At 35.5% G+C, this 23,381-nt stretch overlaps 1 protein-coding gene across 2 annotated transcripts in view; it reads right to left on the minus strand.

The window, feature by feature from the left end:
* Nucleotides 1-403: 403 nt before the first annotated feature.
* Nucleotides 404-23,381, minus strand: part of LOC121407015 (neuronal acetylcholine receptor subunit alpha-10-like) — a 39,106-nt gene continuing 16,128 nt past the window's right edge. The window contains exons 4-10 of one of the 2 annotated variants that reach the window (XM_041597906.1): nt 20,421-20,530; nt 18,832-19,036; nt 18,116-18,331; nt 17,380-17,476; nt 12,299-12,469; nt 4,309-4,490; nt 404-1,454 (exon numbers count right to left, since the gene is read on the minus strand). In XM_041597906.1, the coding sequence (XP_041453840.1) occupies nt 1,152-1,454; nt 4,309-4,490; nt 12,299-12,469; nt 17,380-17,476; nt 18,116-18,331; nt 18,832-19,036; nt 20,421-20,530 (1,284 nt within the window). In that variant the 3' untranslated portion in view covers nt 404-1,151. Of the gene's footprint in view, nt 1,476-4,308; nt 4,491-12,298; nt 12,470-17,379; nt 17,477-18,115; nt 18,332-18,831; nt 19,037-20,420; nt 20,531-23,381 lie in introns of both variants that reach the window. The other variant, XM_041597905.1, reaches the window with a different exon arrangement.

Raw genomic sequence — 23,381 nt, forward strand, 5'->3', positions numbered from 1 at the left:
CTTTATTTTGTCCTACCCCTCCTCCTTGTCCTTCTTTTTTCTTTTCTTCTTCTTCTTCTTCTCCTCCTCCTCCTCCTTCTTCTTCTTCTTCTTCTTCTCCTCCTCCTCCTTATTCCTTTTCTTTTTCTTCTTTTTCTTCTTCTATTTCTTCTCCTTCTCCTTCTTCTTCTCCTTCTTCTTCTTCTCCCTTTCCCTCTCCTTCTTCTTCTTCTTCTCCTCCTCCTTCTTCTTCTTCTTTTTCTTTTTCTTCTTTTTCTTCTTTTTCTCCTTCTCCTCCTCCTTCTTCATCTTCTTCTTCTTCTCTTCCTTCTTCTTCTTCTTCTTCTTCTTTATCTTTATCTTCTGCTTCTTCTTTTTTTTTCTCCTTCTCCTCCTTCTTCTTCTTTATCTTCTTCTTCTTCTTTTTCTCCTTCTCCTCCTCCTTCTTCTTCTTCCTCTTCTTCAGCGTCGTCGTCTTCTTAACACTGTCTCCCTTCAATGGATCCATTATTGACAAGACACCATGTTTATCTTGACATATATTTCAAACCTATGAATAAATATTTAAAAAAATGTCCAGTAGGTACAATAGCATCTTACCCAGCGACCCATAAGTTCACTGGCAGCCATATGGGGATCAAAAATTGCCCCTAAATTCTAAAATAAAAAAAGGCAGACTGGTCGCATTATAAAATATTGAACAAGAAAATTCCAACACGGCGTGACTTTCTTCTCCGACAAAAAGTTTCCAATGTGATTATACGTGAATTTCCTTTTACCGATTGTTATTCACGAATAATGGAGATGCATCTTTATTATTGCAGGCAAAACATATATACATTTGTAAATCAATTCATTAGTAATGAATGTATAACGTCGAAGGAGAAGTCAGCTTTATCTTATATAGACCGATTTTGACCAATTTTCCTTTTTTTTAATCTTTTGTTATCTCCCACTTTGTGTTTGGTGTAAAGCGTATAGTGTTAGTTTCATTGGAGTATACCGTGTTGCCCTAACACCAGAGCCAAGCTAACACCAATGTCACCCTCAATGGAATACCGATACACCAAAGTATTCATACGCGGTTCAACAGCTTTGTTGTTATGAATCTTAACTTTTAATGTTGTACTTTCTTCTCAATCTAGTATGTTGCTCCTAAAAAAACTTTTGTTCTAGACATCAGTAGGTTCTTCACCCAACCTATTCCCGAGGATAATAGCGAGAATGACAGTAGCCAAGATGAAGAGTACAAGTCCCAAGCGATCGAAAACATGCGCCATCTTCTTCCATTCTGTGATGATACTCTCCTTTTCTTCCTCCATCTGTCTATCTTCAATCATTGAGTGAAGGTCTTCGGATATGTTCCCAAGCTGCCGCTTGATGGCGCCATTGCAACTTGTGCAAGTGATAGTGGTGACGGGGTTGTTGGCGTGGTTGGCAGCGACTCCGTTTACGTTGTCCAGAGGACGTCCGTTGGCGTAGGCCGATGATCCGTTCTGGTCGTAAATAGAACATGTAGAAGACACAATAATAATAATTAAAAAAAAACATAAATCGTTTTATAAAACCGATCACTCGAAATTTCTTCGATTTGACAATTATCTAGACAAATTTATTGCCTTTGTGAAATTTCGTCAACATTTTGTTTTTCATGTCTGTCGTCTGATAAGCTGGCAGAATTGACAGCTTTCCTTGATTTGGGTCACTTAAGAAGCACTGTTAGTATGGTAACTTTTAGATACAACGTCCGATAAGACCTTTCATGAAACGTGCGATCCCTATGAATTATAATAAATATGATTATTTTATAATCTTATCAGTTTGGAAATTGTACTCAATTTTGGTTAAGTTCATAATTGCATTCCTGAGAATCTTATTGTAAGGATAAAGATATTATGTATCAGTATCAATCAACGATCGTGATAAAAACAATGATGTAACAAAAACGGCTGTTGAAGAGGTTAAGAACAAACATTCGGCCTATCATCAATTTGGTCTCTTTGCCATTCAATCTACACCTCGGTTGGTCTAATATCTACTTACTCTATTTCGAAATTAGTCTAATGCCAAGATGGTATAATTTTCACTTCGTTGACTTTACGCTATGCAAGTTGCAAAGTAAATTTTTAATTCATGAACCGCTCATCTAACCATAGATGATGTAGATTGAGAGGTTTTAAACTGAGTGGATATTTAACGAAATGGGTACGGCCTAACTGTAAATTAGACAAAATGGTAAATGGGCAAAATCACAATAAATTGTAAGTATACAAAGTTGTAGACGAACTGGAACGAGACCATGTGGCATGAGGTCAAATGGAAAATAGGGGAAGTCAGTTTAGGAAAGGTGGCGATTTTCCGAATACGAGACACACATACTCCTTAAGAAGATGAAGAATCGTCGAAACTTTGAGGCTTTTTATAAAAATTATTTTGACTGGCAAAAACTTGATTTATTTTCGTTTGTTACCAATTATATATAGGCCCTATTCACAATTATTGATACTGTATGAATGTTGATTAAGTCGGGAATAAATTAATAGCATTAAGTTACCAATATATCTACAAGTACCATTTTATGCACTTGTTTTCTTCTAACAAAAATGATTTAGATTATCAAAGTAGCAGCAATAGATCTTCAAACAAATTATAATTTTGGCTGCAACAGATCTACAGCGATCGAGACCCGACGCTTCCCGATGGCTGCATCGGGAAAGAAGTTGTCCAAGAATCCGGCAACGGGTCGCGTTTCATATTCAATTTTTTTTTCAATTTCAATTCAATTAATTTTATTTCATTTTCAACATAACAAGTGGTATTGAAAAGGTCTTCCTCCTTAGGTTATCAGCATGGCCCCTCGTAGCATAGGGGGTAGGGCTAGTTGCCCCACAAAATTTAGAAAACTTACATTTTTTATGAAAATTGTCAAAAAAAATCACTAAAGGGGTGGACAAATCCTTTGATTTCACTTAAGAAAATGCAAAAGTGTCTCCTTAACAATGTCAGTCGCTTCGATTCCTCGCTTTTCGTTTTTTTTTCAAAATTGTTTTTGCGTCTTGTCCCCCCCCCCCCCCCGAAAGAAATTTTGTGTAGGGCCATGGCTGTCAGGTAAAAGGTTTGAGAAGCATTCCGCGAAATGCTGAGGGATCTGGACGAAAAACAATGAAAAAATATCAATTTGTTTATATTTTTTAAGTCAGAATAATAAAAATGGAGATAAAAATCCAAATATTTACAAGGCCCCCAAGACCAATAATGTAAGCCTATGTATCTAAGCGTTTACCGATTTTCTTATACTCCGGTCATCCGATTCAACCAGTCATTTAATGCAAACATAATTCTCAACTATTTTGTTATTACAGTGTAAAGCTGAGCTATAATAATAATAATGTCATTTGTTTTAATGCTCATTGTGATTCAAGGTGTAATACCAAATAATGTAATTTTGTTAGTTGTGTTGATCGGTGGATATTATACATGTACGTGTCAAGACTTTGAACCGCCAAGTCCGGGGTTCAAATCCCACTGGGCTTTTATCAACATTTGCCACCCTCATGTGGTAAATGGCATTTATGACCCCCCAAAATATATTGCAAATAATTCGAACCCCGGACCTCGTGGCTCAAAAGTCTCCATTTATCTGTCAATCAACTACATCTCAACATTGTGGCTTGGCACTAGAAATACAAACGTTGACATCTTGTTTTGAATAGTGGTCAATTATACATATATATGGGAAAGGGTGATGGGTGATCACACTCAATCGGAATTAAAACATGCTTTGATGAAACAAGCAATCAGACGTTTTCCCGGATATCAAGTACAAGTTTGATATGATTGATTTCTTAAAATCAAACAATAATTATGATATATTGTTACCAAGACATCGAAGACCCCTCCCTGAACTCATGACCTAATCCACATCCCGTACAAATAAAAGAAATAATTAGATAATTGATCCAAGTTTCCTATGTAATCATATCCATAGAAAATAGCAGAAAATATAAAAACAATTTCTATACATTCATTGAAATAAGATAAATGAGAATAATAAATTGGTACAAAACAAAGTTTTATTTCAATTCATCGAAAAAAGTATGTAATACACAATAATATGAAATATAATGTCCGTAAATAGGGATTCATAAATGTTTACGAAATAAACAAATCAGTATCAACCATTTTTCTTCATGTTCTTCTAATTTCTAAACAAAATTCCAGTATAGTTAAGGGTAACAAACTGTCATTCATCAGTCAGATAACCAGCAGCGACACCAAAGACAACATCAAGACAAAACAACACCAAAATAAATATAATACAGCACTTACAAAGTTCGTATCAGTGATGCCGCAACTCTCGTGGTGCTTAGCGAGACGTCGAGTAGCGGCAGGCAGGAGTTTCGGGCTAGAAGGGGTCTGGTGTGACTGGTAGGTAGCCACCTTTATCGGGCCTACCACATCCCCGTTGCAATCCATAATACGACGAAGGTCAGCCCCTTCACCATTCTTGGCTGTAAAGGAATAAATCAGGTTTAAATCTGTGATAATAACCATGAAATGTGTCCAATTCATATTATTTGCCACTCATTTGCACATACTCTTAGAATTAATGGTTCTTAGAGAGTTCTATGCGTGTCCCAAAATTTGAACATTTACAGGTGCCCTAAAAGGTTCTAAATTACCTTTAAGAGCCATAATGGAACATTTTTAGGTTCTTTATAAATCATTTAAGGTTCTAGAGCACGTAAAGAACCTTTTTTGCATGTTTGGGGGGACCCTTTTCTCGATGATTGTGTTTATACGGGAAGGAAGGGTTCCAATTGGCACCCTTTTTTCTAAGAGTGTCTTATAATGCTGGCGTAGATAGAGGGACGGGGCTGACTATGAAAAAGAAGGAGAAACAGAGAGAAAATGCAAGGAGATAGACAGATATTATCTTTCAATACATTATGTCAAAATATACCACAAACTTATATCTAAAATGGAAAAAGGTTCTCTCACTCTAGACATACTATAAGTTTGCTCATACGTCACATTTGACTCATAATCATTACGCCACTCCGTTGGAAAATATGCCTACAGAATAACTGAATGAAACCTAATTGTTACAGTGTGATGTTTTACCACGTTGTAATTTTAATATGTGTGACTCTGACTGAACTTTTTTTTTTCAAATTTCTTATTATAACAAGTATGACACGGGGACCAAAACTTTCATTTGTTTATTTTTGGGGTACGTCGTGGTCTAGTGGTTATGACACTCGTCTTTCAATCTGAGCATGTACCTCGGTCCATGATCTGAGGGACGATTCCTAGCCATGACGTATTTCCTTCGGCAATAAATGTATGCACAATGTGCTGCACTCAACCCAGGTGAGGTAATGGGTACCAGGTAAGAAATTATTCCTTGAAACGCAGCGCCCTATACTGCTGCTCTGCCAAAGCCAGGGTAATTATACTGCATTACTGTAAAGCGCTGACTTCTGATAGAATAAGTACTAAGCGCTATAAAAGCAGGTATATTAATTGTTGATTATCATTATTTCCACCTATGGTCACAACTAACATTTTTTTGCACCATTATCTTACCGGAAACTGTAAAGTTCTTGAACATTAAAGGTCAAGTCCACCCAGGAAAATGTTGATTTGAATAATAGAGAAAAATCAAACAAGCATTATGCTGAAAATTTGATCAAAATCGGATGTAAAATAAGAAAGTTATGACATTTAAAATTTCGCTTATTTTTTTACAAAACAGTGGTATAAACAACTCAGTGACATGTAAATGAGACAGTCAATGATGTCCAACACTCACTATTTATTTTTTTTTTTGTTGTTTAAATTATTTAATAATTTCATGTTTCAAGTCAACTTTTTGTTGGGATGGACTTGTCCTTTAATTAGCAAATCCGAAATGCATTAATTAGATAATGTTATAATCTCCCTGGAACCGGTTAGGGAGTGAGAAAATTCATTTTTTGACTTGGATATATCAAACTGGAAAATATCATGTTGCGTGTTCAAAATTAGCTAAATAAATTACGATATGTAACACTAGTCCGACGAGAGAGAGAGAGGGGGGGGGGGGTGATGGGAGAGGGGGTGGGTGGGGTGTGATAGGAGTGGTGTGCTGAAAATTTATTCATTATAGAGTCAGAGTCACGCTTAAGATACCAAATATGTTGTAAAGATATATCACATTACATGGAGTCATGATAAAACATTATTTGTCATTTTAAAGTATGACTAACATGACTAAGCAGCTGGTGATCAACGTTGTTTCAAGAAAAAAAGCCTACAAGGAAGCTTACACATAAATAGATGTAAATTAAATAAACTTCATTAAAATAGAAAGAGAATATATCAATCACTGGAAGAGAGGAAAGACAGACACGTGCAAAAGGGTGGCAAAATAATACTTAGATAACAGCACATCACTCCCATTCGAAACTAATAACGAGGGTGGTGCTAATTTTCTCTTTCGATTCATAATTAAAAAGAGCCAAGGATGAGATTCAAAGTTTTTATGTCCACCATTAACACAATTTTTTTTCTCTTCCTTGAAATTCTATTTCTTAAAGCACTGCATTAATCAGGGGTCTGGGATCTTTATTTTGAAGAGTGTAGGGTTAATTACATGTTGTGTGCTATATGATAGACAAGGACTTCGTGTCTTTTGTCCTCGGAGTAATTTATTCTCAATAGTTTAGTTTTGTCGCCGCGAGTTTCTCTTTCTATATGTCGACATTACCCCTGCGTGAGAACAGTGAAAAATATATTTTCAAACTCAAGTACTTCCTTATATCAGCTTTTAATCAACTACAAAAGGCGCGAAAGATAAGAAAAAAAATGGACTAAAGTTCGGTCAGATGCAACGGCTTGGGTCCCCAGGCTGCCTCGAGTGTTCATAAAATTATATAATTTTATTTAACTGTTTAATGTCTATATTTATTCTCCACTCGTAGGCTGAATTGACCCTCTTCAGCCACAGGCTGTTCTTCTGAGGGATCCAGTGCATATACATTTGAAAATACAAACATACAATACTGAAACCACAGACGTATATAAAAGAAAACATGAATCAACAAAAAAGTAATACATACATAGACAGTGCTTAGGCAGGACAACTTATACAAAGTGAAAACAATACATAATAGTAAAAATTTTAAAAATGAGATGGGAGATGGTGGGGCGGGGTAGCATGCAGTGAGGGGTAATTAGGACATCAGTTCTGTTCATACCGAACAAGGCATTTATCATTCGATTCGATTACGTGGAGGCGATAGACCGCCTATTGAAATGTTACGAAAACCTAGAAATAAAACAAATAAGGCACTGCCAAAAATTCCAGCATGATATCAATTTATGTTATGACCAAATCAGAAACAAACCGATGTTGTTTGAACACTATCCGGTGTTCTTTTAACATCTATGGTGGTAGCCCAAAACAAATATGGCGTTTTTTGAACATTTAATCAATAAAAGTGGGCCCTTTTTACGCATATGGCTTTTCATGATTGATATAATTATTATACATTTGTGTGTTCGTTGCCTTTACATAACCTATTTCATATTCTATTTGTCTTCTTTTATTCAAGTTGATTATACTACACTAACTTGTAAATAATTATGTTATACATCTACTCCGGTCTTTACCATTTGAGTAATTCCGTTTACCCCAATGGTTTTTCTTCTTATTATGTTGTCTTTTGTTTCTTATGTTCTCACTTGCAAACAGTAAGCAGATGATAATAATGATAATATAAATGATAACTACTTATTAAGCATGTTAAGCACTTTTTCAACAGTTACAAAGCGCTGTACAAATGACAAAACAAATACAATCGGTGAAAATTTAAAACAGAACTACACAAACTGAAACACTACTTGCAATGTATCAAACATGTTAAAACAAATGAGATTTAGGCATCTTCTTGAACACATCAATAGAAGAACATTGTATAAGTTTATGGGGTAATCTATTCCAATATTTGGGGGCAAAATATACAGAAAATGACCTATCACCTTCCAATTTGAATGTCCGGGGGATGTGAAGAGGGGTTTGTGATGATGACCGAGTGTTGTACATTGATTGGCGAACTGTTAGGAGGTCTTACAGGTATGGTGGATCTCAAGAACATAATGTTGTTGCAAAATGGTACAAGTAGTATACTTTTAGAAATAATTTGCTCTCTCTGAAATTGTGTACCCTCGTGCATTTTGCAAGAACATTATGTAAAACAGCCTGTGATATTAATTATTCATCCTGAAAATATATTTTAATAAAATGATTGAATGAATAAATAAATAAGTAATGGATAAATGAATGTTTATATAAATTAATTTATTAGTGCAGTTTGTGTGAAATGATCAAAGAAATTGTAAAGAACATGCTAACAATTAAATCACGGCTTTAAACAATACTATACTATACTATAGACTCCCTTTCACATAAAAACAAAACCAAAAACAAACAAACAAACAGGAAATAAGTTTATCGTTCACTTACTTAAGAAAAAAAAATAGTCATATTTCTTTCTAATTAGACATTAACTTTGTATTCTAAAATATATTCTGAAGGCATTTCCCCTCCTAACAGTTTCTCTGGAGTTGCATGTGTTGCTGTGGAGTTTCGTGGAATTGTTGTCGTCCTTATCTCGCGAACGTTATCAGTTCTGGAGACTAAATTAATACGCCTGAAATTCAGATTAACAGGAAGTTACTTTGTTTCAAAAGGCAATGCTAAAAGTTTTAGAGGTTTGAATGCTTTTTTTTTCATTTTTCTTAAACTTACATTTGTAAATTTATTCTGAGCATATTGCGTTGAAATATCATACACTAATACAAGTTTCCTTTGCAAAAATCACGAGGAGATTTTTGTTTCATTTGGTATATGCTAAATTGATTTTATTCTTAGTGCAGCTTATTAAAGTGAATAATTTGTTCGAGTTTCCTTGATTGCTTTGAGAACAGCATAAGACCAATCGATTTGATAGAATTTTAATACATTTCAGTTTTATCTTTTTACTGCAACTGTTTTTAATGAAAATTGAATACATAAAAAACTCGACATACATGATAAAGTTGCTTGTTCAATCAAAGAAATATTAAGTTTGGCATTTTCATGCACATAACACAATCTTTATTTTGTTAAACACTAGACTTCGTATTGTGTTTTCTTGTACATTGGGTAGGCCAGGTGTACTATATGCAGACATGTGCTACCGAGTATGGAAGCAGGAGACCGTCAAAAACACGGATATACGTCGTGTCGTAATTCAATTTACTACACGACGTAAATAATTACGTAGTGTAGCAATTCGAATTACTACACGACGTAAATAATTACGTAGTGTAGTAATTCGAATTACTACACGACGTAATTCCGAATTACTGCCCAACGATTTAATGTCATGACGTTAAATGAATTAGTGTCGCTACATCAAATAATTAAGGTCGTGTAGTAATTCGAATTACTACACGACGTAAATAATTACGTAGTGTAGTAATTCCAATTACTACACTACCTAAATAATTACGTCGTGTAGTAAATAATTACTACACGACGTAATTCCGAATTACTGCTCAACGATTTAACGTCATGACGTTAAATGAATTAGTGTAGTGACGTTAAATCAACCAATGAGACCGTTCGTTATATGAGCGCAATGCGAAGAGCTGAGACTACAGAGTATTGTACAGGAACGTACCGGCAGGAAGTTAGTTGGATGTTCGACATTTGATATTCAAACTGTGAAGTTGGTTTGATATTCAGGTTCGATATTCAAACGCCTGTGAAGCTGGACCAACATTCGATATTCAAATATATTCAGGGGTTTTGAAAGCTAAGGGGTTTTACAGGTGCAACACGTCTCGGGCAACCATAACAACACTGGCGTGCCCAGGGATACCCCGACGGCCTAGCCGGTGTAACACGTATCTTAACTTGTAGAAATCGACTCGGGCAACCATATAAACACTAGTTTGACTCGGTGCATGCACACTGAGGGGGCTCAAATTAACAAAATTAAAGGAATAAAGGGCTATTTATCGCATTTTGTTTATTTTTTCCAAGGGGCCCCCAGGAATATCCCGACGGTCTATCCGGGGTAACCACCTACCCTAACTTGTAGAACTTGACTCGGTTACCCGGCGCATGCACATTAACAGGGGGCTAAAATTAACAAAACGGAATATTTCAAGCATGGGGAACCACGTTCCTGACTAATCTCTTGGTGCCGCCAGTGGATAGAGTAAAAAAAAACAAGGAAAGAGAGAATACATAATAGGAGAGAGAGAAGCGAAAGGGGGAGATTGGAAAGAAAAGGAGGGGGAACGGGAGACTAAGAGAAGGGAGAACGGAGGGGTCATATCATTGTATGAACAGGATGTTTTATGATTGTGCCCGAGCATTAGGGCGAAGCTCAATGCGTGATAAGAACAAAAAGAGGGGGCACACAATGGCGCATGCAGCAAAAATTTGCTTCGTAATAACGTCTCGAGCCAGCGAGAAAAAAAAACACCTTTAACTTTGAGATTGATTTTGACATGGTATGCATAAAATAACGTATCTTTCATCTTTCTTTCCTTTCTTTCCTTTTATCATTTCCTATTGTTCTCGGTTGTAGAACTTTTTTTTGGGGGGGGGCAGTACTATGCGGATCGGGTCCGTGGCAATATTGGTCCAGCTTCACAGGCGTTTGAATATCGAACCTGAATATCAAACCAACTTCACAGTTTGAACATCAAATGTCGAACATCCAACTAACTTCCTGCCGGTACGTTCCTGTACAATACTCTGTAGTCTCAGCTCTTCGCATTGCGCTCATATAACGAACGGTCTCATTGGTTGATTTAACGTCACTACACTAATTCATTTAACGTCATGACGTTAAATCGTTGAGCAGTAATTCGGAATTACGTCGTGTAGTAATTATTTACTACACGACGTAATTATTTAGGTAGTGTAGTAATTGGAATTACTACACTACGTAATTATTTACGTCGTGTAGTAATTCGAATTACTACACGACCTTAATTATTTGATGTAGCGACACTAATTCATTTAACGTCATGACATTAAATCGTTGGGTAGTAATTCGGAATTACGTCGTGTAGTAATTCGAATTACTACACTACGTAATTATTTACGTCGTGTAGTAATTCGAATTGCTACACTACGTAATTATTTACGTCGTGTAGTAAATTGAATTACGACACGACGTATATCCGTGTTTTTGACGGTCTCCTGCTTCCATAACCGAGCAATTAAAGACGTTTGCATGTGTTGGGCTTTTCTAAATTGCATGAATGGGTCCATTAATATGTTAAAACACAATACATTATTATTGTTTGGTGTCACATGATCAACATTGATCAGTGGAGGAGCCGTGGTGTAGTGGTTCTGACTCTCGCCTTGTAAACAGAGGGTCGTGTGTTCGAATCCCACCGCGGTCTGGCGTCCTTTGGCAAGGCGTTAATCCACACTTTGCCACTCTCGACCCAGGTGCTAAATGGGTACCCGGTAGGATGTGAAAGTCATTGTAGCTTGTCCAGTATTGTGTGCGCCTCACAGGCGACTGACTGGAATACTCCCCAGGGAGTGGAGGATGTGCACACATTGTGTGCGGGAATGACTGATTGAATCCGATGACCGGGGTAATAATATATCTGTAAAGCGCTTAGAAACGTCGTTCCGATGGATTAAGCGCTATATAAAAGCGGATTATTATTATTATTATTATTGAATCATTCGTCGAAGTGGAAGAAGAAGAACGAAAAGGGGCACAATAAGGAAAAGAAGAATATGGGGAAGAAGAAGGATTTGCACAGAACGAACAGCAATTAACACTGATTAATTCCAAATGAGAAAAAACAGGGCAAATTTCAGTAACAGCTAACAAACACTCATTAAATGTTTAACTTTTTAAAGATGGTGACGACTGGGACCAGGTATCATCTTTGCTTTCTGAGTGAATGCTGATTTATTGTAATATTCTGTGAAAAAAAAATCAATATCAATTCTCTAACGTATCAAATGAATCTCAATATAAAGTAAGCATCAGTAAGCAGCAACTAAAACATAAATAATGATAATAACAAAATATTAATGAAAGGGGCAGTTATGTTGGCACAGAGCCTGGTTGAAATGAAGTGGTCTTCACACAAGACTGGCACAAATAAAACTTTTTCAGAGGGCCTTTTTGTACACAAGTCATTTGCAGAAACTTTAGGCTGTATATTCAGATCACTTCAAGTGAAAGATTTGCAGGGAACACTAAAGGGGGCTGGGTGTTAAAAGAAGAGAAAAAAAACTTACCACACGACATTCTCCATGGGTAGAGAATAGGGGTGAGGTGGATAAAGAAGAGCTTTCGGAGCCAGAGGGGGGCACGGTGTGCATCAGGGGGGCGATGAAAGAAATTGAGAGAGATGACAGCGAACAAAATTGAGATGGATACAAGCACGATGGTCGCTGCGTAGAATTGAGCTATGATAATGAAATAACAAAGAGAGAAACAATTATTATTCACATGATATTAATTCAATGATATTCATAGTTTGTTTGAATGATACTTTGCTGTAATAAACATAATGTGTAACATTTCCATTGTAACATAGCCTGCATCCATGAAACATGGGAGAGACGTTTAGACACAATGCACTGGCTTCAGTCATCCGCCCGGGATGGACTCGAACCCACGATCTTTGGTTCGTCGGGCAGACGCGTCACCGACTGAGCCAACAACGCTCTCTAAAAGAATTATCAAAAGAATTATGCGCGGCCCCTGTTATTACCCTAATCAAATATGAATAATTATTACTATCTAAAATTGATATATATATATTTGATTTCAGGGTTTTTTAAGGTGATAGAAGGACGGAAAGTGCATTTTTATTCACTGATAAATAGAACATTGAAAAATAAGATCAATAAAGAGTACAGATAGCATTGTATTTACAGAGTATATATCGCTAATAAGTACAAAGTACTTCATCTTACTACAATTTTCAATAAAGATTGGATAGAAAAAATATAAAATTCGTATACAGAACTTATTTCAAGCTTTATGAATATTCACAATATTTTTTATAAAAACATTTTCCCGCACCGTGTTTGTTTCATCTTCTCATTATGCATGATTACTTATATAATCTGCGTAAATGATATTATTTAACATAATTTCATTAGTCATTTTAATTGTGGTTTTTAACATTTTCTGTGGTTACGGATATTTTATTAATTCAAGCTTTGACCACCTGCCCGTCCTATGTACACTCTTAATATTTACCTGGATAGTGAGACACGTGTAGATATCATGAACAAATAGCACGCACGCTTATAACTGATTACATAATAACTTTGATAAACAGTCATTCACACTTATGAACCGTTCATGTTTGCAAGATTAATGCGATAACCTCTGTCTAATTCTACTGTAAATAATAGCATGTATTTATTTTTGGTTGTATACGCCGTAATAGTTCATATTATACTCAACCAATGACCCCGACTGAACGATAACCCCCCCTCCCCCCCAAAAAAAAACATTCGGGGCAGTTCCCGTCGCCCCGTCCCTGATCCACCCACATACATTGACTTATTATTCATAAACACAATAAGGTACACAAAATGGGATAGGGATACATCCTCGTCGATTTTGCGCTGCACAGCGGCTGCTGGGCCCACGATCGGTTGGGCAAAAGCAAATTTTCGGAGTATTTCATTTCATGTCTATTTCGAACAATAAAATATGGATTCTCATTTCATTTTCATTTTTCATAAGGGAATGAATTATGTACAGTGGCTTAAATATAGTAAGGAGCGCTGTGGCTCCGGACTTTTAAATATAAGAGGGTCGTGGGTTCAAAATCCCATTCGTTGCATTATATCCTAAAGCAAGAAATTATTCCACATTGTGCTGCTCTAAATCCAGGTGGGATAAAGGGGTACCAAATAGGATTAATTACCTGAATACACTGAGCACAGCTGATGAAGGAGTAGCTCGAGCTAAAGCCGGGGTAGCAAAGATGTGCTATTTACATATCATTATTATTATTATTATTAATATTTTTATTATTATTATTATTATCATTATTGTTATTATTATTTTTTTATTATTGTTATTATTATTTTATTATTGTTATTATTATTGTTATTATCATTATTATTATTATTGTTGTTATGAATGTTATTATTATTATTATTACTACTACTACTATTACAACTATCACTATCAAAATTGCTCTATTGACCTAAAACTGTGTCCAGTTCTACTTTAAGTAATTTGAATATTCATTAACCTTACGTAACGGTTCCACTAAACGAAATGACCCTGGCTGTGAGAAAACAAATAATAGAGAAAATTCCCTCCGCCCCTTTCACGTATATTCATTTTTTTATGAATGTAATTATATCTGGGTGAACCAACCCTACAAGCATACTGCTTACATGGGCTTCCAATTTTCCTAATATGTATATATAAGACGAATTATTTTGCATTTATTTCAAAGTATGATAAGTCATTCGTATGTCTCATTTCTATACTTTATAATTTTTGTATATTCTTAATTTTGCATGTTTTTAATGGAAAATAAATGAATTCAATTCAAACTATTACTGCATGAAATGATTTTGTATCATATTTTCTGGAAATAAACATGAATTTGAATTGTAGTTTATTTGAACACAATTATAAAGGCTCGATGATATAAGTATGATATGGTATATGATATTGACAGAAATTATGAAATACAATTTGTTGTAACGATAAAAAAAAATACGTGAATGACAAATACAAATATTTGTTTGACAAAGGACTCGGTCATTTAGATATTTATTTATGAGGAATACACAATGAATTATCTGCGGCCATTTTTAAAATCTAATTCTTCCATTTCACAAATGTCTTGATTTTTACGCCTACCTACTACCAGCATTCCGAATAAAAATCTAAGACATATCAATTACAGAATATCTTGCACAGGTTCATTAAGAACCTTATCTTATTTCTTTGTATATACAGTGTTAGTGTCATCACTATTTATGTTGATAATGATGTTAGAGTAAATTTATTCAGCTATTTTCTTACCAAACTGTCACTCTGCTCCCGTTGTGAGACATTATACATGTATTATCGTCCACTGATTTGAATCACTTGATCGTCCTCATACCCACATTTCTTTATAAGCCTTAAGTTGAAAATAATTACTTCCTTCTGTTGAACAGTGCCTGAAAATGTCCATGTTTCTTTAAAATGATATTCCTCTAGTAGTGATCCTAGCTATATACCGAGATCTCTAACATAAATGTTATACTTCATGTCATCTACAAAAACTACCCATTTATATAGCTTAAGGTCTTTATCTTTAGTTGGGGTTCATAATCAAAAGCAAAACATGGAGGAAAACTTTCGTAGTAAGAGGGGGATGACTTTCGGGACCCATGCATGTCAAAACGGAAACTTCGGGGAGTAAGTTTTGGTTGCGTCGCGTACGGTTAGTTAGTCCCTTGCAAAAGCAAAAACAAACCAGGCCTATACTTTGAAAGCGATTTCAAAGCTATGTACGAGGGTGGTATTAATCATAACCTCAAAATGATCATCACGGTTTTTATTGAATTCGAAAATGGGAGTAATTATGGTTAGTGTATTGTTGTTCATTGTGTAATATATTAGATATACTAAATGGATGAATGTATAGTCTCATGCGATTCTTGCATACTTGACCATTATAACTGACCCGGATAACTGGACTTGGTTAATGTCGTGAAAGGGGGGGGGGGGGGAGGAGGAGATGGATTATAAAGAGAGAGAGAGAGGGGGGGGGGGTGTTGGAGAGAGGGGGCGCTTCATATAAATTATTTAATTTACTCTATCATCAAACTCTATAGGCTACCTGATTATGTAAGATAGTCACGCACTCATCTGTCTTTATGAAAAAAGGTTTATTGTTTAAACCGGTTTAATCGAAGGAAAGTGAATTTTGCGATCACCGTTCTATCATTAAATTCATTTTAGTACAAAGGTACTAAGAGAAACTCTTTACTCTAATATTTTGCAATACGTTCCAACATCAGATCGATTTCTATGAATATGTAAAGACTTTATGCGATCACTCTACATGCAAACATGCATGTTTCCTTTCTACCAAATATTATGTAAAAATTTACTGTGTTTTTAGAGTGATTTCAAATAGTTTTTTCAAAAAAAGATTGAATTAGAAGTCGTTGTGAAAGAGTAAATTTGAAGGAAAATGGACGAATTTCGGTTGAGGAATAAATATTTCAAGCGCAAATAGCTTCGCCCATTGCTGTGTTAAACCATTGTCGTGGTTTAACACCATGATTTTCTACCCCCCCCCCCTCTCTCTCGCTTAAGTTGGTGATTGTAATTTGGGAGGGGGGGTCGAGTACCCCCAACGCTTTGGTGGATAATAAATTGCACAAATAATGTCCATGTATATTGTGCTAGAATAAATGACATTGATTACTGTGTTCAATATTCGTTTCGAGGAAAAAAAATATCCACGTTTGCCTTATTATGGTAGAACACGATGTGTTGCTATCATAACACCTTATATAGCATTGCTTACCAAAATTATTAGTGGTAGAATAGTATAGGGTATTTATATTGCGCACATATCCACCTTGTTAGGTGCTCAAGGCGCTCCTATATTACCCGGCTAAGCTAGGCGTTCATAGCGCACACAGCTTTTCAAGGAATTACTTCCTACCGGTACCCATTCACCTCACCTGGGTTGAGTGCAGCACACTGTGGATCAGTTTCTTGCTGAAGGAAATTACGCCATGGCTGGGATTCGAACCCACGACCCTCTATTTCAAAGTCCGAAGACTAATCCACTGGGCCACAACGCTCCACAACGCTGGCATGTACCTCCGCTTAAACATTATAAATTCAGTCAGTTTTACATTGAACAATTTTTATTGTTTCATTTATTTCAATGCTCAAATCCTGCATGATGCATAATGATTTTATGGTAAAACGTGTATATTTCATAATTTGTAATTAAAGTCGCCCGCACCATTTGCTATGGTTATTCTTTCCATGGAACTTGATGTACAGTTTGTATTCAATACATTAATAGGAAAAACTCCCGCATAACAAAAAATAGCCTATCAGAATAACAGCTTCAGTTTTGAAAGATGGGGGGGGGGCTATCCGGCTACTATGAGGCAAATATAATGTTTTAAATAAAAATCTAAATTTGTGATATATTTTTTTAATGAAATGGAGCAAATTATGTTATACTTCACCCTTATCCCTTTTTGACCTTAATCTTTACTTTACTTCTTTTCTTTTCTAGTGGAAATGGGAGGGGGGGGTCCAGCGTCCAAAGCTCCGCCCCATTCTATATAGCCCAGTCTGTATATATACCTACCAATAACCGGGATGGTGTCGGCCGAAGGGGGCATCATCTCAGATGTGAGAAGCATGAAGACAGTTAGAGATAGAAGGATGGTCACATTCAAGGCAATCTAAGGAGAGAATAATAATGGGAGATGAACTAAATATAGATAGAAAGATGGATAGATAAATTAGATAGATAGATAGATGGATGGATGTATGGATGGGTGGATGGAAAGATAGATAGATAGAGATAGATAGATATAGATAGATAGATAGATGGATGGATGGATGGATGGAAAGATAGATAGATAGAGATAGATAGATAGAGATAGATAGATAAATTGATAGATAGATTGATAGATGGACATACTTTGACAAGACAGATAGACACACGTATCAGATTGTTCAGAATGTTTATAAAGCATGCAACTATAACAATAATACAAATCAAGAGAAAAGTAACTGATATTCATATTAGGTCTAAATGATATAGTATCTTCACTTCATCAGAATGCAAAATATCCAAACTTTTTTTAGTTATTGTATAAGAGGGAGAATGGCATACAGCTAATTACTTCCATAACTACTATGAATTATAAATCTAACTCTACTATTTGGATTAATTAAACCGATGTTAAAACATTAAGAAAAATATATCTATATGTGTATGTAGTTCTAGTAGGGATATGCTTTCTTTCCTTTGAAAACCACAGTTGCATCATAATCTTAGAACAACCGGGCGAACTTTTCATCGGACTTCTCCCTACCTTCTCCCCCGACTCGCCGGGTAGGCAGAAGCTGAGCAGTGTCAGTGCGTAGATGATGACACAGGGATTGATCATGTTCATGATATAGAACAAGGGTCGACGGGCGAGGTGGATGGTGACGTCGATCTTGCTGAAATTCCCGTGGTCGAGGTACTCCATTGTCGCTTCGGTCTGGATCTTGGCAACCTTCCATTCCCCGTTATCTTCATCAGTTTTCTGAATATTATTTTAAAAATGTAATTCCAATTACCTTGGATAATTTTGTGTAGATTTTGAAGTTGATTCAAATATTTAATTCTCCATTCTTCTCTTCAGTTTTCTTTTTAATATTTTGAGGTTGTAAATTGATTAAGTTCGGAATATTTCGTTTGTACTTAACCTGGTTCAAAATAATGCGGCTATCTATTTCGAATCGAAATAAATCATTAAAATACTGTTATACTTCCTTTGAGACCCTGTTTTAAAAGAAAAAGTAAATGAATAAATTTAGTCCCAAATTTAAAGACATTACGATATGAATGGAAAACATATCATTATTATCAGGATATATAGAAACAAAATAATAATCTAAATTAATTCGAAAAAATCAGTCATGCATGAGTAATTTTGGAGAGAGGATAGGGGGGGGGGTTTATCGCCATAATATCAAGATTATTTTTTTTCGGTCAAATATGACCCGGGATTTTCGGGGGGGGGGGGGGGATGGAACGCTCTACCTCTGGGGCATGTGAACGCATGAGGACGTGGTTGTGAAGATGTGTCCAAGGTCGAAAGGTCATCAGGCACTCCTGCTCGTCGAACGGGAAGAAGGTGAAGTCGATCTTACAGAATGTCTTCACGATGATGAGAGCACTCCACTCGACCTCCCCGTCGTGCTGGATCCTCACCACTGTCGACTCCATCAAACGTGCCCTCTCCGCGCTGGTCAATGACGTCGAGTTGGTGGTCAATGGCGTCGAAGGGGTTGTGGTCAAGAAGTAAGATGTCGAGAAGTAAATGGAATAATAAATGAATATCATGAAAAAAGTCACAACTAAGATGAAAAACATTTAAAAGTTTAATTATTTTATAATTGTTTCGTAAAAGGCACTCCAAGTTGAACACAAATTTGAAAAAAAAGATGGACACGACCTCATGTCATTTGACCTTTTGACCCCTTGATAACTCTTAAATCCATCATCCCCATTATGTGATATTACTCAAGGATCATATGTACCAAGTGTGAACACAAAGAAGTGAATGCAAGTTGAACAAAAACTTGACCTTTTGACCCTTTGATGACATTTGAACCCCTTATCCTCTATAACACATTACCCAAGGAACACTTAAACCAAGTTTGATCTAAATTGATTGAAGAAAAGAACGAGAGCAAGTTGAACAAAACCTTAAAAAAGATGGACATGACCTCATATCATTTTGAAATTTTGACCCCTAAATGACCTTTGACCCCACCATTCTCATGGACTCACAAGTGGTTTTTAGCCAAGGATCATAATGCTAAGTATGGACATAATTGATGCGGAAATAAAGAAATTAATGGAAGTTGGACAAAATTTGACCTTTTGACCCTTTGACGATCTTTGAACCCATGATCCTCAACGACACATATGTGGTATTACGCAAGGAACGTTTGAACCAAGTTGAACAAAACCTTTAAAAAATGATGGACATGACATCGAAGCATTTGAAATTTTGACCCCTGGATGACCTTTGACCCCATCATTCTCATGGACTCATATTTGGTTTTCATACGTACTAAGTGTGAACATTATTGATGCATAAATAAAGAAATAGGAGCATGTTGAACATAAACCTTGTTTTGTAACAGACCATCAGACCAGTGATCACGACATGCACGAGGTCTCGACCAAACTTCGTTATGATGGTTAAGGCGAGACAAAGATGATGTGGGCATCGAGAACAAAAAAAGGATATGATTGATTGAGATAATCGACCTAATGACTGAACTTCATTACTGCAATATATAATAGTGTTATATGTAATAAAACTATTGTATAATCCAGCTTCTAATGATGGTAATCACGTCACGTTCGGCAATAATCATTAAAACAATATTAGCTACAGCGTAATATAATATTGGAACAATATTGATAATCAAATGTCGTGTTTTAAGCCGGCTTAAAGTTTGGTAAACAATGGATAATACTCTGAATCATGATCAGTTACATAATTATGGGCATATACTTTCATATCGCATTATGATTTTACAAAAGCTAAAGACGGATCGTAACCATGGTAATTATTAAAAATAGGCCTACTATACTAAGTAAATTGAAGTATTTACCTATTTGCTAGTGTTATGTCGGGTATCCACACTTCGTCTGAGGGCATTCGGAGATGTTCTACGTCATAATACTCTCTAGGATCCCACGTGAGATATTTATCAGCCCAATTCTGTGATTTAGAGGAATGGAGAGAGGGGATTAGAGAGGGAGAGAGATGAAGAGAGAAGAAGAAATAGGAAGAAGGATAAATAGAGAGTGGGAGAAGGGGGAGAAGGGGGAGAGGGGGAGGTGTGGGAGAAAAAAGAAACACAATCACCATGTTCAATTTTTTATGTAATTTAACCTATTTACCAGTTTGTGGTGAAAAATATACCCCCATTGCCATAATCAATATATATATATATATATATATACTGTCTGTAAAAACAGCAAATACAGCAAAATTAAAATGTATTATTTTATATTTTTACTACCCTGCTCATAGAGAACTGATAAAAACAAGATTTGTAAAATAGTTTATAGTTTTGATATAAAACTGTATCTATAAATTTATTAGAAAAATTATTCAAGGATTGAATCTCACAGGGTATACGTTCATAAATGTAAGCATAAATCTTAGACAGAATACTGACACCTAAACCAAAAATTAACCACAAACCTGTATTTTCTGTAATAAGTAAAAAAACACAATAAGATTAAATATTATGGGGGAGCGTCTCTTTTAAAAGTCATATCCCCCAAAAATGATAATAATAGTGATATCTTAAGCGCACACACCCGCGCAGCAACAGTTCCTTTCGATACAAAATGTTATACACATACATTACAAACAGGTACTTAGATTTAAATAGAAATCTTAAATCACTACAAGTACCATCCTGCATCCTGCATCACCACCACTGAAGTTCCCAGCTACATCCTGGTGGATGTAGCTGGGAATAATAATCGAGCAAGTACATAACACTGAACATTTAATCAAAATCGGATTTAAAAATGAGAAAGCTATGATATTTTATACTTTCGATATTTTTGTAAAACAGCACATGACCAGTGATATCCAAATTAGAGAGCAGATGATGTCACAAACCTTCTTAAATTTCGTTAGGTAAAATACATGAAATATATAGAATATTAATTAGATATGACATAAAGGAGCTTTTGAATGTTTCACTGCATGGAGGTTAAAATAATGATGAATCCAAATATTCACAGATGAATCAAACTATTAGAACGTGTTTAAAATATTTTCATTTTTATAGATGTAATGAATGCCTGCCGTCAACGATTCCATTATCATCGTACCTTAGTTTTCATTGTAACCATGGTAACTCTTTTGTGAAATTAGGCAAACTGAATTTGAAATATTGTTATTTCAGATCTGCTTTTTGTTGGATGGACCCGGCCTTTAACTCTGAGTAAGTCTTCTTAAGGTTACTCAGCCACGCTTCCAAGGGTATAAATTGTCGACAAACACATGCGATGAATTAAATTCTCGTTTGGCAAACGACACAAATTGACTATACTCTTTCATCATAATATGTGTGCGGTCGTTTGATAACGATATGTATACGCTACTTAACAGTAGCAATTACACTCGTTCAATATTAACACTACTGATAATAAAATTGTGCGATTTATTCGTTTAAAACGATCCTTGCTTGACAGCATCATAATAATGAAACACGGATCTTGAAAGATGTTGTCCCGACTTTGCTTGATACAATAGTGATAAGATAACTGATAAGTGCTTTATCTACGCCGAGGATTAGCCGAGATAAGCAAAACGTTGTTCATGTATTGCATTTAAAGGATGAATTCTACAAATTATAAAACATACAATTTTAACGAAACGAATTAATTTTCTTAATACCCGCAGCTGCTATAATTGCATTTTAAGCATTCACAAATTTTCTGTCATAGCTATTTGATTTCTCAATCAATTCATGTTGTATCGTGTGGAGTCAAATAGTGACATGTCAGTGTTACGTAGAACAATTTACAATGTCATCTTGCTTTCTTTTCATGAGTCTCGTGTCCGAGCTTTTGCATCAACTTTTATTGCGTAATTAATTTTCGAGGGCATGTAGTATTTCATTTCATTTATTGTTTCTGCAACTTTTACGAATACAAAATAACAAAGAAAATACATAGTACATAACAAAATATTTAACGACAAAAAATATGAACATGATTGTATTTCTATTCAAAATAATCATAGAAGATTGCAGGGGTTGCCACTATAAGCATAGCTTGACTGTGTGGCTACCCAGGAAAACAGTTACAAATTATATATTATCTTGATATAAGAGTGCTAGTGCAGAATGGAGGGGGCGGGATGAAGATGGCCTTGATACTTAATACCTTTTGTCAGAAACTTGAAAATAAAATGTGAATTATGATATTAATTTTATTTGTGTGGAAAACAGGTTCATTAGAAGGCAGTCTGTAATCCAGATAATACTAATTTCTTCATTAAAAAAATATCTGTGCTATTTTGGTAATGCAAACTTAGTTTCAACATCATTAAAGTGATTGGTTAACATTGGTTTGACTTTTTAAAAATCTGAGCTAGAAGGTCACACTTGTCACCTGTGTCTGTGATATGTTACAAAAATGAAGCCCAGAAAAAATTGCGTTCGAAAATAATTATTTAGTGCTTCAAAAATTGAAATATAAAGTGACCGGAAACACCATCTTAATTTCATCCCATACACTTATGTGTACTATTTAGGCGTCTATAAGACGCCTATTTACAAAATCAGGGTTTGCCTTGTAGTTTTAGCTTTTCATTCTCAATAATGGTTGTTTTCAGGGTTCATTAATTTCTAATACATGCACTTGTACACATGTTTCATCTTGATTTGAGAACTTTTTAAATCGGCTGCTCACAAAGTTAAACAATACCTTTAAAGTGGGTAAATTTGTTTTCATTCTACTAGGTAAAATTGGCATCTGAAACCCTTCTGATATCATGGCCACATACTCTAGACCGACGGTTTTAAACATCATCCTAGGTACGA

Source organism: Lytechinus variegatus, chromosome 2 (assembly GCF_018143015.1).
Source record: "Lytechinus variegatus isolate NC3 chromosome 2, Lvar_3.0, whole genome shotgun sequence".
Taxonomy (NCBI): Eukaryota; Metazoa; Echinodermata; class Echinoidea; order Temnopleuroida; family Toxopneustidae; genus Lytechinus; species Lytechinus variegatus.